The following is a 13,195-nucleotide window of genomic DNA, read 5'->3' on the forward strand; positions in this document are numbered from 1 at the left end:
ATAAAAGTGGAGTGAGCGTTGCAAGGTTTGGTTGTCCACATGCTTATTAGGATCAGGCACCTTTAGCCCTGACTCTTCAGTTCCTACTGGGATGAGAGCAAAGCTCTGGCAGGGATTTTATTCATCTCCAAGACCTTCCATCCCTCCTTGGTCTCTCCCCAGGACTTCATTCCTCCTTTCTGCAGCCTCAGGGGAAACGAGGAGGAGTGTACCTGCCTCTTAATCCAGGATTCAAATAATTACTCAAAATAGATCTTACATATTGTGTGCCTTTTCTAAGCATGCTCTTTACACATATTGTTTCATTTTGTCCCCACAACAGGCCTGTGTGGTGGGTATCACCTCTATTTAACTAATGAGAGAAGAGACAGGTTAAAATCATTGACTTGCTGAAGTTGAACAGTTAACAAGTGGTGTCACTGAGGTTTGAACACTGATTGCTTCCCCCACAATGTCCACGTCTTTTCCTGCTGGGTCCCATTACATTACTACGGTCAACAGCTTTCCCTGATTTGAAGATTATCCTTCAGTTAATATTACATGGCACATCTTTGTCACTGTCACCTACCATCCTCCAAAATCCATGTTAGACTTTTTATTGGGCCAGTTTGATTTATTTCCTTCCCTGGGCTCTTCCTTATTTACATTTATTGCTTTATTATGAAAAGAGGCTAAACTGAGATAAAATATCAAGATCACACCGTCCTTGGAGGAAAAAAATGTAGGAGTTACAATGCTGTAAGCATTCAGAGAAGACATACTGGACATGTCAGAAGAACAATCTCTGGACACTGAAGTAGCAAAGAAATTATGAAGGATGAGAGGAAGAAGATGTTTTTCAGAAGTCCATGAAAAATCTGACTTGTTATACATTAAGAATGGTAATGTAATACTAATAGACCTGCTCTACAAAGCTGTTTTTCAGTCAGCTGCTTTGTTTCGTGTTCAGATTTCCTTTTAAATCGATAGCCCTTGCTTTGCTGTCTTCAACTGAAGGCATTTGCCTTCCAGTAAAACACACACACACACAAAATGGGGGTGGAAATGAGTCAGCCATTTCCTGCCCCAAGATTCAAACCTACTTTGCTTTTCTGAAAACATGATTCAAGCTATCCAACAATAATTTAATTGGCTGTTCTGTAAATTACAGGGCTGACCACCATATAAACACCAGAGAAATCACATGGGTATTCAGTAGTCAGCTATCATTTTTCTGATAATCCTCAGAACTTTCTATTTACATAATTATAAAGCACTATATCACACAGGGTAATGGAAAAGTAAGTCTGTTTTCTATGCAACCTTCAACTTGTGATTTTTTATGCATAATATATATTACAAATTTATGACTCATCTATAGAGATGAAAAAATGTGGTCAGCACACCATATCTGAAATATCATAATGTATCTAATGAGAGTTTATAATATCCTCTGGTTTTAAGGGATGTAATCTTGACATAATAAGTCTATTTCATAACTGGTTGAATGATGGCCTTCAGGGGGACCAGTGTCAACTAGAGGGAGATATGTGTGCTGCAGGCCTTTCTTTGCCCTGTTCTGTTTGATACGTCTATTACAGATGTGGATAAAAATATCAGAGATAAATTTATATAACCTATGGATGACAAACAATTGAGATAATGGAAAATAAAATAGATGATGGAATCGTGATATGAAATATGACATGTTCATGTGACAGTCTGACTCTAAGAAGATGAAAGTCAATTGGAATGATAGCACTGTCTTGCTTTTTGGTTAAGAAAAGACATAATTTTTAAATGAGCTATACATTATAAATAATATGGCTTTAAAGCAGTACATGAAAAAGGCTTGGAAGTTTTGAATTTATGGTAAGCTCACTATTTGTCACCAATGTATATGGCTGCCAGAGAACGCTAGTACAATTTGGGGTCGCATTAATGGAGTTAAATTATCTGGAATGAAGGAGGTGACAGGCATAATTGAAGTCTCCATTCTCTTCTGGTCAGACCACTCCTTAAATATAAGTTGATTTTGAATGATGTACTTCTAGAGTGATATAGGCAAAGTAAAGCTTATTAGGAGATCAGGAGTGAATGTGAAAGGACAGGCATAATTGACATTGAAATGTTTTAACCTGGAAAGAGAGAAATTAGGGGTGAGGCAAGGACCTGATAGATGTCTTGAAATATTCAGATAGTTGTCATTTTTAAATTTATCACAAATAGCAACAAGATATAGAAAAGAATCCATGAATATAAATTTCAATAGAGAAAAGATCTTTCTAATAGACCAGAGAGAAGGTAAGCACCCTAAGGAAATGATTCATTCACCATCAGTAGTGTTGGGTACATTTAAAAAAATTATTTAAAAGTATATGTATAAGCACTGCTTATGTCTCAAGCATTGTGTTAAGCCCTGCAGGTAAGGTAATAAACAAAATAGGCACTGTCACTGCTGCCATGTAGATCACTTCTGGTGTAGTTGGAGAGACAGACACTTAATATATAATTGAACATTGTGATTACTTGCAATGAAAGAACTATAGAGAATGTGTAACTATTAATAGAGAGTTCATAGCTACACATAATTTAGAATGGAGGGTTAGGGAAAGCTCCTTTCAGGATCTGACCTTTAAGGACAGGGCTTGAATGATAAGTAGGAACTAAGCAAATAAAGAATGAGGACAAGAAGGAGGCAAGGGAGAATATTCTAGATGAAGAATGTATGCAGACTCTTCAGGAAAGAGCTTGTTGCATTTAGAAGCTGGCAGAATGCCACTGTGGCTGGGACCTAGTGGGTAAGGAGAGGAGAGGCATATTGGAGCCACGGGGCAGTACGCTTTCTAAACTTTGCTCTGGAATAGGAATTTTGTCTAAGGGCAGTGAGGAGCTATTGAAGAGTTTTAACCAAGGAAGTGGCATAATCACATCCGGTTTTTAAGAAGTTCACTTTGGGTACAGTATAGAAAACAGATGGGAAGTAGAGGAAAGAGACTGAATGGAGAGTAACCTTTTATATCCTGGCAAAGAAATGAATGTGACTTGAATTGTGATGGTGACATTGGAGATAGAAGAGGGGAAGGTGGGAGAGGAACTAATGGGGCGCAATCCACAAGCACCACAAGTAGGTGCTCTACTAATGAAGAGAGTGAAGGAGAGAGAGAGAGTCCTTGGAGACCCCCAGAACTCAGGAATAAGCACCTTTCTGAGAAGGGGAACATGAAGGACAAATTGATTTGCTGTGGAGATCAGAAGGTCAGTTTTGAACATGCTAATTTTGATCTCATGATCTTTGATTTCCATGAGATTTCATTTATTCAACCTATGACATAAGAAAGACATGTTAGATAGATGACTGGATATCTGGAGTCTGGTCAATTTTTAGACTTGCTACAGCAGAATCACCTGGAACTTCTGATTATTTGGCTACAGCCCAAGCCTAATATATTAGAACCTTGAAGAGAACATAGCCAATCTAATACCCTGAGGTTAGATGCAGTGGAAAAAATGGAAGTGATGTTTGATGCATCACTAGATAGTTGTACTAGTTAATCTTTAAACTTGACAACTTTGAATGACTATAATGTTATGACTAGAAAGATGGCAAGACCAAGAACTAATTCTACTATTACTTTCTAAGAGTAAATATTCTGATCAAGTCATGAAGCATCTCTGAAGGAAGAGAGCCATCTCCAGATTCTTCTATTTACATTGCCAAGTTTGTTTCCCACGATGCTGCCATCTTGACCAGAAACTAACTGTTGGAGGAACCAGGCTCTAGTCAGAGGCAACCACCTAATGGTTCCAGTGGTCCATGAGATAACCTTTCTTAAGAATCCAGCCAAATTGATGCATCATTCTGGATGGTAACTAATTTTCCAAATCAGATTTTCTCTTTGACTGGAGGGGAAGGGAGTGGGAAAAAGAAAAACAGAAGCATACGGATAAGTAAGAACATAAGAGTTAAAGGGGGATCAAGCAGAGAGAGAAGCAAAGAGAAACAGAAGCAGAGTCACAAGTATGACAATTAGTAGAACAAGGTTTAAGGGACGTCCTCTTCCCAGCAGATGACAATGTAGCTGGATTCCCCAGTTCATTACAGTTCATTTATTCAACAAGTTTTTATTGAGCACCTATTATGTGCCAGAAACTGTACTAAGTGCTGGGAATATCAAATGAACAAAACTGTTGTCATGGACCCCTCATTCTAGGTACATAATGATGAGTGCCATGGAAAAAATTAAGGCAGTGTTATGAGGACATGGATAGTGATGGTAGGATGGGCAGTTATCAGGAAATGAAGACCTTTCTGAGGAGGGAACTGAGTCACCTGTGAGGCCACTGGGTAAAGAGCTTCTCAAGCAGAGAAAGTGGAAAGTACAAATGCTCTGATACAGAAGTGTGTTTGAGATGTTTATAAACGGAAAAAGTCCATGACATTGAACCCTGATGAACAAGGGGCAGTGTGAAAGGAGGTAAGATCAAGGAGAAAGGACAGTGCAGCTCATTCAGGGACTTGTAAGCCGTGATTGGATTTTTCATTTTATTCTGAATGCAACAGGAAGTTTTTTAGGATTTTGATCAAGGGGGTGGCATGATCACATTTGTGCATTAGAGGAATTACTCTGGTTTGTGTGTGGAGACTCAGTTGTAGAGGGTCAAGAGCAGAAGCAGGAGAGCAGTAAGGAGGCTACTTCAGCAGCCCAGGCAAGAAACAATGGTGGTCGCACAAGGTAGTAGCAGTGGAAGATACGGAAAATAGAGAAGGGGTACATCTTGAAATTAGCACCAACAGGAGTAGATGATGGATTGGGTAAGGGGGAGCAGTCAAGGATTATGCAAAGGTTTTTGTTCTCAACAGCTGAATAAGATTCATTGAGATGGGGAAAACCCAAAAAAGAACCAATGAGTTTGGTTTTGGACATATTAAATTTGAGAAGTTTCAATGAATGTCATTCATTCAGGTGAAGAAATTTGGTAGCTAGTTAGAAATGGGAGTCTGAGGTTCAGGAGATAAGTTATGGCTGCAGATATGAGTTTGGAGGTCATCAGCCTATCAGTCCTGACAGTGTACCTGTTAAAATGGTTTCCTCGCTCTATTTCTTACCCCCTACCTACCCATGCACCTTCATAAAACCTTCATCACAAGAGGTGATCTGGACATGTCTCTGTTTTCTGAGAGCTGGTGGAGCCATAAATACCATAGTAACTGAAAGAGGGAAAAATAAATGAATGTAGGAGCTAGGAGACTAGTCTGTCTGGGCATTTATTGAAATGGCGTAGGCAGAATGTAGCATCTCTCTCCTGGGTATAGGCCTGTATATCCAGTAACTCCTCACTACCTAATACAAGAGAAGAAGGAAGGAGTCTAGCTAGTTGTTTTGTTTTGTTTTACTAATCAGCTACTCACTGGGTCATTCATGAAGCTCTACTTGGCCATTTGGTCAGAGAGATTTCTCTCAGAACTATTAATCATATCTGGTGCTACTTTGCTCTCCTAGCAAACATTTTTTACATTCAATAATTGCATGTTCCACTGCAGTCTGAAGAATTATACATTTCAGAGCAGTTGTTATTATTGATTTTGCATTTCAATAACATTTGCTTTCTAATTCATCTTTTTTATGATTGAAGCTTCTTAATGTGCTTACAATGCACCATATGTTACCATTGCTTAATTTTGTCCCAAAATATTCATTTCTAGCTCTAAGGGACAGGTAGACTGAATAAAATATGTGGATTTAGCTCTCTTTACTCTTTTATCAGTAGCAGGCGACTTTGCTAAGTATTTACAGGTAATAAATGAGGACCTAAGTGGCTTGTAATTATACCCGAATAGCCTCATGAAAGAATTACTGTGCTTTCTCAAGCCTTTAACTCATGACCAAAAATGATTATCATTGAATGGCCATCTTGGAGGGCTCAACAGTAGTAAGGTTATGGGTAAAAATATACAATATGACTAACTTCCCTAAATGTTAGCATCCCACGTTCTTACATTTGAGAGCTAAGTATAAAAACCATGAGCCTTTGGGGCCTTGATTTTAAGATTTTTCCTTTAAAAATAATGCTGTTATTCTCTAAGGACATGAGAACAGTCTTTATTTAGTTAAGCTAACCCAAAATAGAACAGAGGAAATTATTAAATGAGTGAACATGTATCTTTCTTTGGGACCCATTCATGCCAAAACTGATGTGTTTTAAAAGTACAAGATGACTTACAAGAGGGAAAATACCTTCAAAAATGATTACACTGATCTTGAGAAAGGGATGCCTGATAGCCTCAATAATTACCCTGGAATTAACTACAATGCTGATGACTGCATTATTTACTGCAGTCTTATGAACAAGCAAACATTGTACTTTATAGCTGCACAGGACAGAAGTTTATGGAAAGTAGCTATTAATGTGTCCCCTTATGTCCCACCTCTCTTTCAGAGAGAAGCCCCAAATCTAGAGAGCATACAGCATGGAAAATTTCACTCCCAATTTAGACATCTCTCTAGACTCCAGAGGAAGCTGTTCAGCTGGCCTCTCCTGTAGTTGAAACCGAGCTGTACGACAGCATGATGAGTCACTGGGCCAACAGCCCACGTGCCAGGCTGGAACACGAGCAACTAGATTGGACACACTCTGCCTCATGTCAGGAATACTGTTGTGTGAGAAATAAAAGAAACCTTCTCTGGAATTGATGTTGGTCAAAATTCTGATACACTTAGATGTTCTTTTAGCAGTTCTAATTTGGTGGGGGAGGGGTGGAAATTCTGGGAGAACACCAGAATCTGAGCTAGCATTCTTAGTTGCTATTTCAACAGCTGTTACATGTACAGCTAATAGCTGTTTGACTGGGTTTCTTAGAACTGCTCCTGACACAGGGCAGTGAAGCAACACTTTACTGTATCTGTATCTGTCTGAAATTCAAGACATACTTTGCTTAAGCCAAAGAAAAAAAGGTAATCATCTGCCAACACTTGCAAGAGTAATTAGGGATTCTAGAAAAATCTCTTCAGGGAAAACATGTGAGGAAGGGTAAAAGAAAACTTTTGTCAGTATTTTGGAAAATCTGAATTTCCAGACTGAGATTTTGAGACATCGCTAGTTGTCCCTTCTTCACCTATTTCACTCTTGATGAAACTAGATTTCAAATAACATATGTTACTGAAAGTCAGTAATGTGACTTTCAGTAAGATAGATCTAGCTTATAAGCAGGTATAAGGCGCCTGAGAACAGCCTGCCTGCCATCCATGAACTCAGCACTCACAACAACCGGAAACAGTACATGAACAGTACCTTTCATGGCGGGTGGTGTGTACACGCTCTGCTTCCTTTGCTTAGGGGATGCATTCTGTGACTGGATAGAGAGAAAAAAGTAATAAGTCTTATATTTGGATAAAAAGTACAATGTCATCAGCCCTTTGAGGGAAATAAACACCTAGTAACATTAGTTTATTTTAAAAAGAAAGAAAGAGATAGTACTAATCGTTTCCATTTTAGAGAAAAGCATAAGTCCCAGGACAAAATATACTCCAAAAGCTATGTCCATGGTATAATTATATCTGTTCATAGGATTGTCAGTGGTTCTGGAGGGTTAATGAGAGTCCTTGCTAAGTAATATCAGTCTATAATCCTATGGAATTGAGATGTTCAATCTAATAGCTCCATTTCCTTGGAATTACAATGTTGAGGTAATATTCTTTTACATGTTCAAAAGCTCTCTCCTAACAAAACTGCTGCTTAACACTCTTAAGCACACTGGATCAGAATTAATTTATTGAGGCAGAAATTTTTGCACTAAAAATGATACAAATTGGAACAGAGGAACATATTTCAGGGTCAGAACCACAATAATAATATTTAGAGTTTAGATAGAAATAGATATTTATATATGTATAAGGCATTACTTATTATAATAAATTATATATATATGTGGTCTACACCTCGATCGGATTATGTCAAAGACTCCTTTTTAATGGTGTGTCTACTTATATTTCAGTGTGTCAAAGGCAGGAGTTTTAGCGTCTGGAGCAATTATTTTTGCTTTGGAAAGTTCAGGTATAAATAGTTACAAGATACTTTTTGAGGATTGTTCTAGGCTTTCCATGCATATTAGAAAGAACATATGTACAGAGTCTGAAGAAAACTAGAAACTGTTTCATGAAGTTGTAAATAGAGCCTGAGGCATCTTTACTCTTATGTACTAAAGCGTAATTGCCCTCAAAGGAGTCATCAAGATGTTGGTATTTAGCTGATGCAAAAACAACCTATTAAAAAGTAAAAAATTCAACCAAATAGTTACCAAATCCATATCAATCAAAGCAAATGGTACAAGCAAATTTCTGCAAAATAGAGTGTTTTGATACCAGTCTATTATGCACAGATGCAGGCAGGGCAACTCTACATTAGTATATGTGTGTGGATGATTGAGCCTTCTGTTGTACCTCTGCTGTATTCTGTCACATTTGGTTGATTTTAAGAAGCATTCACTTCCAGGTTTTCTTATATGTTTATTTCCATATACATATTCAAAGATTAAGTAGAAAATTAATTCTACAGAAAAGTTGGTTTGTTTAGTAACAGTGGTAAAACTTACTAATAAAAATTATATTTATGTAAGAGTTTAGTTTTCAAAGCATTTCACATTTACAATCTCATTAAATTTTTAGAAAAGTCTTGAGAGATACTTTCTGGTATTTTGTTCTTTCTACATTTTCCACTGAGTTTTGCTAGATGCCTACTCATGTGGCCATGGGAATTGAATATCAAGTCTGCATGAGTCCTACTCAATATTTGTTCCATTTCTGGGCACAAGTTTGCTCATTTTCTTGTATTCTGTGTATCCTATGTTATCAGCTCCCCTAGGCCCCCCGTCCCTGGTTCATATTTTCAATCTGAACTCCTACATGTGTATGTGGAGACTGGCCTCAGGATCTGCTCTTGGCTCCACACACCAGAGGACCCTTAAGAGGTGTCTGTCCCCCACCTTCTTGTTCCAGGGTTCCAACATTGGCTGTCCCAACCTGTGATGGTCATACACAACCAGTCACTAAATTGAAATTATCAATACCATATCTTGCCTCTAAAATCAGTAGTTTATTTTAGAAGTTTTTCCAGGGGTTAGTATTTCATAGGTGGAGAATCAAGGGTAACCTAGAGGTGGAGATTTTATGACACCATTTTACTGTTTGTTCAGTAGGGGAAAGCAAATCAAATAGTTTTTACAACACAGTTATATTGATACCATATTTTATATCACATCAGATCAAACTGGTAGTGTTTTTAGTTGGTTGGACACATATTTATACAGAGTATAAGAAAACTTACTTCTGCTTGTGTGTTGGTCACTCTCTTGTCATCTATTTCTGCAAGAGAAGTAGGTGTAATTATTAGAAAGTTGATATTTTTCCTTGTAATATGCACATTAAATTTTCAATAACATGGAACAGAATGATTTAATAATTGCCTTATGCTTATACAATATCCATGGCTTAGTCTAGTGGCTGAGAGGGCAGTGGGAGGCAGAAAGAAATAGTTTCCTTCTGAGATAACCCTCTCCCACAGGTTTAAAAAAGGCAATAAAAAAGCATCCCTCCTGAAATTCCAAATTGCCCAACTTCCAGCAGTCCAGAAGGGGGACCAGAGAAATGCCTCCTAGAACAACCGTTGGCATCATCAACCTCACAGTGCTAAGGCGTAAACAACCTCCTCTCCTCATGGATTTTGCAGCACTGTCTATTAACTGTAGCCTCTGTCAATTTTCCTTAAGTTTGCCAGTAAGCAGAACAAACCTATTTTTCCGCTCAGCCCAATCACTGACTCTAAAAGAGGCACCCTCTTTTCTATATGCCCCTGGAAAGAATCAGTAACTTTATCAGAAATATTTTTTGTAACACTTCTAGGGCAACTTCCACGTAGTCTGTGTAAAAAAACAGTTGTGAGGAAGGGGAGAGAGGAGGAAGAGGTGCTCACATACTCCCCTTCCACAGAGCGAGGACATTCTGGGCTGGGCTTCTTTCCTACCTCCTCACCTGCTTTGCATGGATTCTGCCTCTTGGCTTCTAGACCCAGTTGACCGTTCGTCACTTTTAGGTTAGTCCCACAGCTGAGAGATTGATGCCATGGTTTAAGTACTGAACGAGACATTCATGAAAGAATGTCTAAAAGCGAGTATAATTAACTTTGGTTTGTAACTTTGGTTTGTAACTCCGCATTTTGTTCTCTACATAATTTAAGAGGCTAGTGAATTTAAAGAATTATTAGTTTATGTTTTTGGGTACATAATGTATAAGGATGTAATTTTGTGATATAAATAACCATAAGGGGTTGGGACAGGTGGAAAAGAAGAGTGTTTGTATGTTATTGAAGTTAAACTAGTATAAATTCAAATTAAAGTGTTATAAATTTAGGGTTTTAAATGTAATCCCCATTGTAACTACAAAGAAAACAGCTATAGAATGTACACAAAAGGAAATGAGAAAGAAATTTAAACAATTCACTACAAAAAATTAACTAAACATGGGGCTTCCCTGGTGGTCCAGTGGTGAAGAATCTGCCTTCCAATGCAGGGGATGCAGGTACATCCCAGATCAGGGAACTAAGATCCCACATACCATGGGGCAACTAAGCCTGTGCACCACAACTACAAGCACACAAGCCACAACTAGAGAGCCCGGGTGCCACAACTAGAGAGAAGCCTGCATGCCACAATGAAAGATCCCGTGTGTGGCAACTAAGACACGACGCAGCCAAAAATAAATAAATACATATTTTTTAAAAGTAAGCATAAAGGAAGACAGGAATTCAGGAAATGAGGGACAAAAAAGCTATAAGTCATATAGAAAACAAATAGCAAAATGACAGAAGGAAGTCTTATTAGTTACTTTAAATGTAAACAGATTAAAATCTTCAAAAGAGCAAGATTAGCAAAATAGATAAGATCATATGATCCAATATGTACTACCTACAAGAGACTCACTTTAGATCCAAATATACAAATAGGGTAAAAGTCAAAGGTTAGAAAAAACAATTCTATGCAAATAGAAACCAAAAGAGAGCAGGGTGACTATACTAATATCAGACAAAATAGACTTCAAATCAAAAAAAGTTATGAGACAAAGAAGACATATATTAAGAAAAGTTTCAATACAGAAAGAAGATATATAAAAATTATAAACATTTGTCTACCTAACAACAGACCATCAAAGTATCTGAGGCAAAACTAACAGAACTGAACAGAGAAATAAACTGTTCTGCAGTAATAGTTGGAGACTTCAATACCCCACTCTCAATAATGGGTAGAGCAACCAGAAAGAAGATAAGCAGGGAAACAGAAGACTTAAAAACTTAATAAATCAAATATATCTAATAGACATATATAGAAGATTCTACCAATTACAATCGCACACATAGTCTTTTCAAATGTACATGGAAACTTTTTCCAGGAGAGACCGTATGTAAGGCCACAAATTAAGTCTTTTTTTTTTTTTAACATTTTTATTGGAGTATAATTGCTTTACAATGGTGTGTTAGTTCTTGCTTTATAACAAAGTGAATCAGTTATACATATACATATATCCCTATATCTCCCCCCTCTTGCGTCTCCCTCCCTCCCACCCTCCCTATCCAACCTTTCTAGCTGTTCATAAAGCACAGAGCTGATCTCCCTGTGCTATGCGACTGCTTCCCACTAGCTGTCTATTTTACATATGATAGTGTATATATGTCTATATATACGTTACCACTCTCTCACTTTGTCCTAGCTTACCCTTTCTGCTCCCCGTGTCCTCAAGTCCATTCTCTAGTAGGTCTGTGTCTTTATTCCTGTCTTACCCCTAGGCTCTTCATGACCACTATTTTTTTTTTTTTTTTTTAGATTCCATATATATGTGTTAGCATACGGTATTTGTTTTTCACTTTCTGACTTACTTCACTCTGTATGACAGACTCTAGGTCCATCCACCTCATTACAAATAATTCAGTTAAGTTTCTTTTTATGGCTGAGTAATATTCCACTGTATATATGTGCTACATCTTCTTTATCCATTCATCTGTTGATGGACACTTAGGTTGCTTCCATGTCCTGGCTATTGTAAATAGAGCTGCAATGAACATTGCGGTACCTGACTCTTTTTGAATTATGGTTTTCTCAGGGTATATACCCAGTAGTGGGATTGATGGGTCATATGGTAGTTCTACTTTAAGTTTCTTAAAAACCTCCATACTGGTCTGCATAGTGGCTGTATCAATTTACATTCCCACCAACAATGTATGAGGGTTCCCCTTTTCTCCACATTCTCTCCAGCATTTATTGTTTGTAGATTTTTTAGTGATGCCCATTCTGACTGGTGTGAGATGATATTGCATTGTAGTTTTGATTTGCATTTCTCTAATGATTAATGATGTTGAGCATTCTTTCATGTGTTTGTTGGCACTCTGTATATCATCTTTGGAGAAATGTCTATTTAGGTCTTCTGCCCATTTTTGGATTGGGTTGTTTGTTTATTTGTTATTGACCTGCATGAGCTGCTTGTAAATTTTGGAGGTTAATCCTTTGTCAGTTGCTTCATTTGCAATTATTTTCTCCCATTCTGAAGGTTGTCTTTTTGTTTTATGGTTTCCTTTGCTGTGCAAAAGCTTTTAAGTTTCATTAGGTCCCATTTGTTTATTTTTGTTTTTATTTCCATTTCTCTAGGGGGTGGGTCAAAAAGGATCTTGCTGTGATTTATGTCATAGAGTGATCTGCCTATGTTTTCCTCTAAGAGTTTGGTAGTTTCTGGCCTTACATTTAGGTCTTTAATCCATTATGAGTTTACTTTTGTGTATGGTGTTAGGGAGTGTTCTAATCTCATACTTCTACATGTACCTGTCCAGTTTTCCCAGCACCACTTATTGAAGAGGCTGTCCTTTCTCCACTGTACATTCCTGCCTCCTTTATCAAAGATAAGGTGACCGTATATGAGTGGGTTTATCTCTGGGCCTTCTATGCTGTTCCATTGATCTATATTTCTGTTTTTGTGCCAGTACCATACTGTTTTGATTACTGTAGCTTTGTAGTATAGTCTGAAGTCCAGGAGCCTGATTCCTCCAGATCCATTTTTCTTTCTCGAGATTGCTTTGGCTATTCGGGGTCTTTTATGTTTCCATACAGATTGTGAAATTTTTTGTTCTAGTTCTGTGAAAACTGCCAGTGGTAGTTTGATAGGGATTGCATTGAATC

General features: G+C 37.7%; 1 protein-coding gene across 2 annotated transcripts in view; it reads right to left on the reverse strand.

The window, feature by feature from the left end:
* PPP1R1C (protein phosphatase 1 regulatory inhibitor subunit 1C) overlaps positions 1-13,195 on the reverse strand; it is a 129,438-nt gene that overhangs the window by 49,406 nt on the left and 66,837 nt on the right. For both annotated transcript variants that reach the window (XM_019931476.2, XM_019931475.1), the window contains exons 3-4: positions 9,304-9,341; positions 7,273-7,333 (exon numbers count right to left, since the gene is read on the reverse strand). In XM_019931476.2, the coding sequence (XP_019787035.1) occupies positions 7,273-7,333; positions 9,304-9,341 (99 nt within the window). The remainder of the gene's footprint in view (positions 1-7,272; positions 7,334-9,303; positions 9,342-13,195) is intronic.

The sequence above is a fragment of the Tursiops truncatus genome, chromosome 7, assembly GCF_011762595.2.
Source record: "Tursiops truncatus isolate mTurTru1 chromosome 7, mTurTru1.mat.Y, whole genome shotgun sequence".
In the NCBI taxonomy this organism is placed as follows: Eukaryota; Metazoa; Chordata; class Mammalia; order Artiodactyla; family Delphinidae; genus Tursiops; species Tursiops truncatus.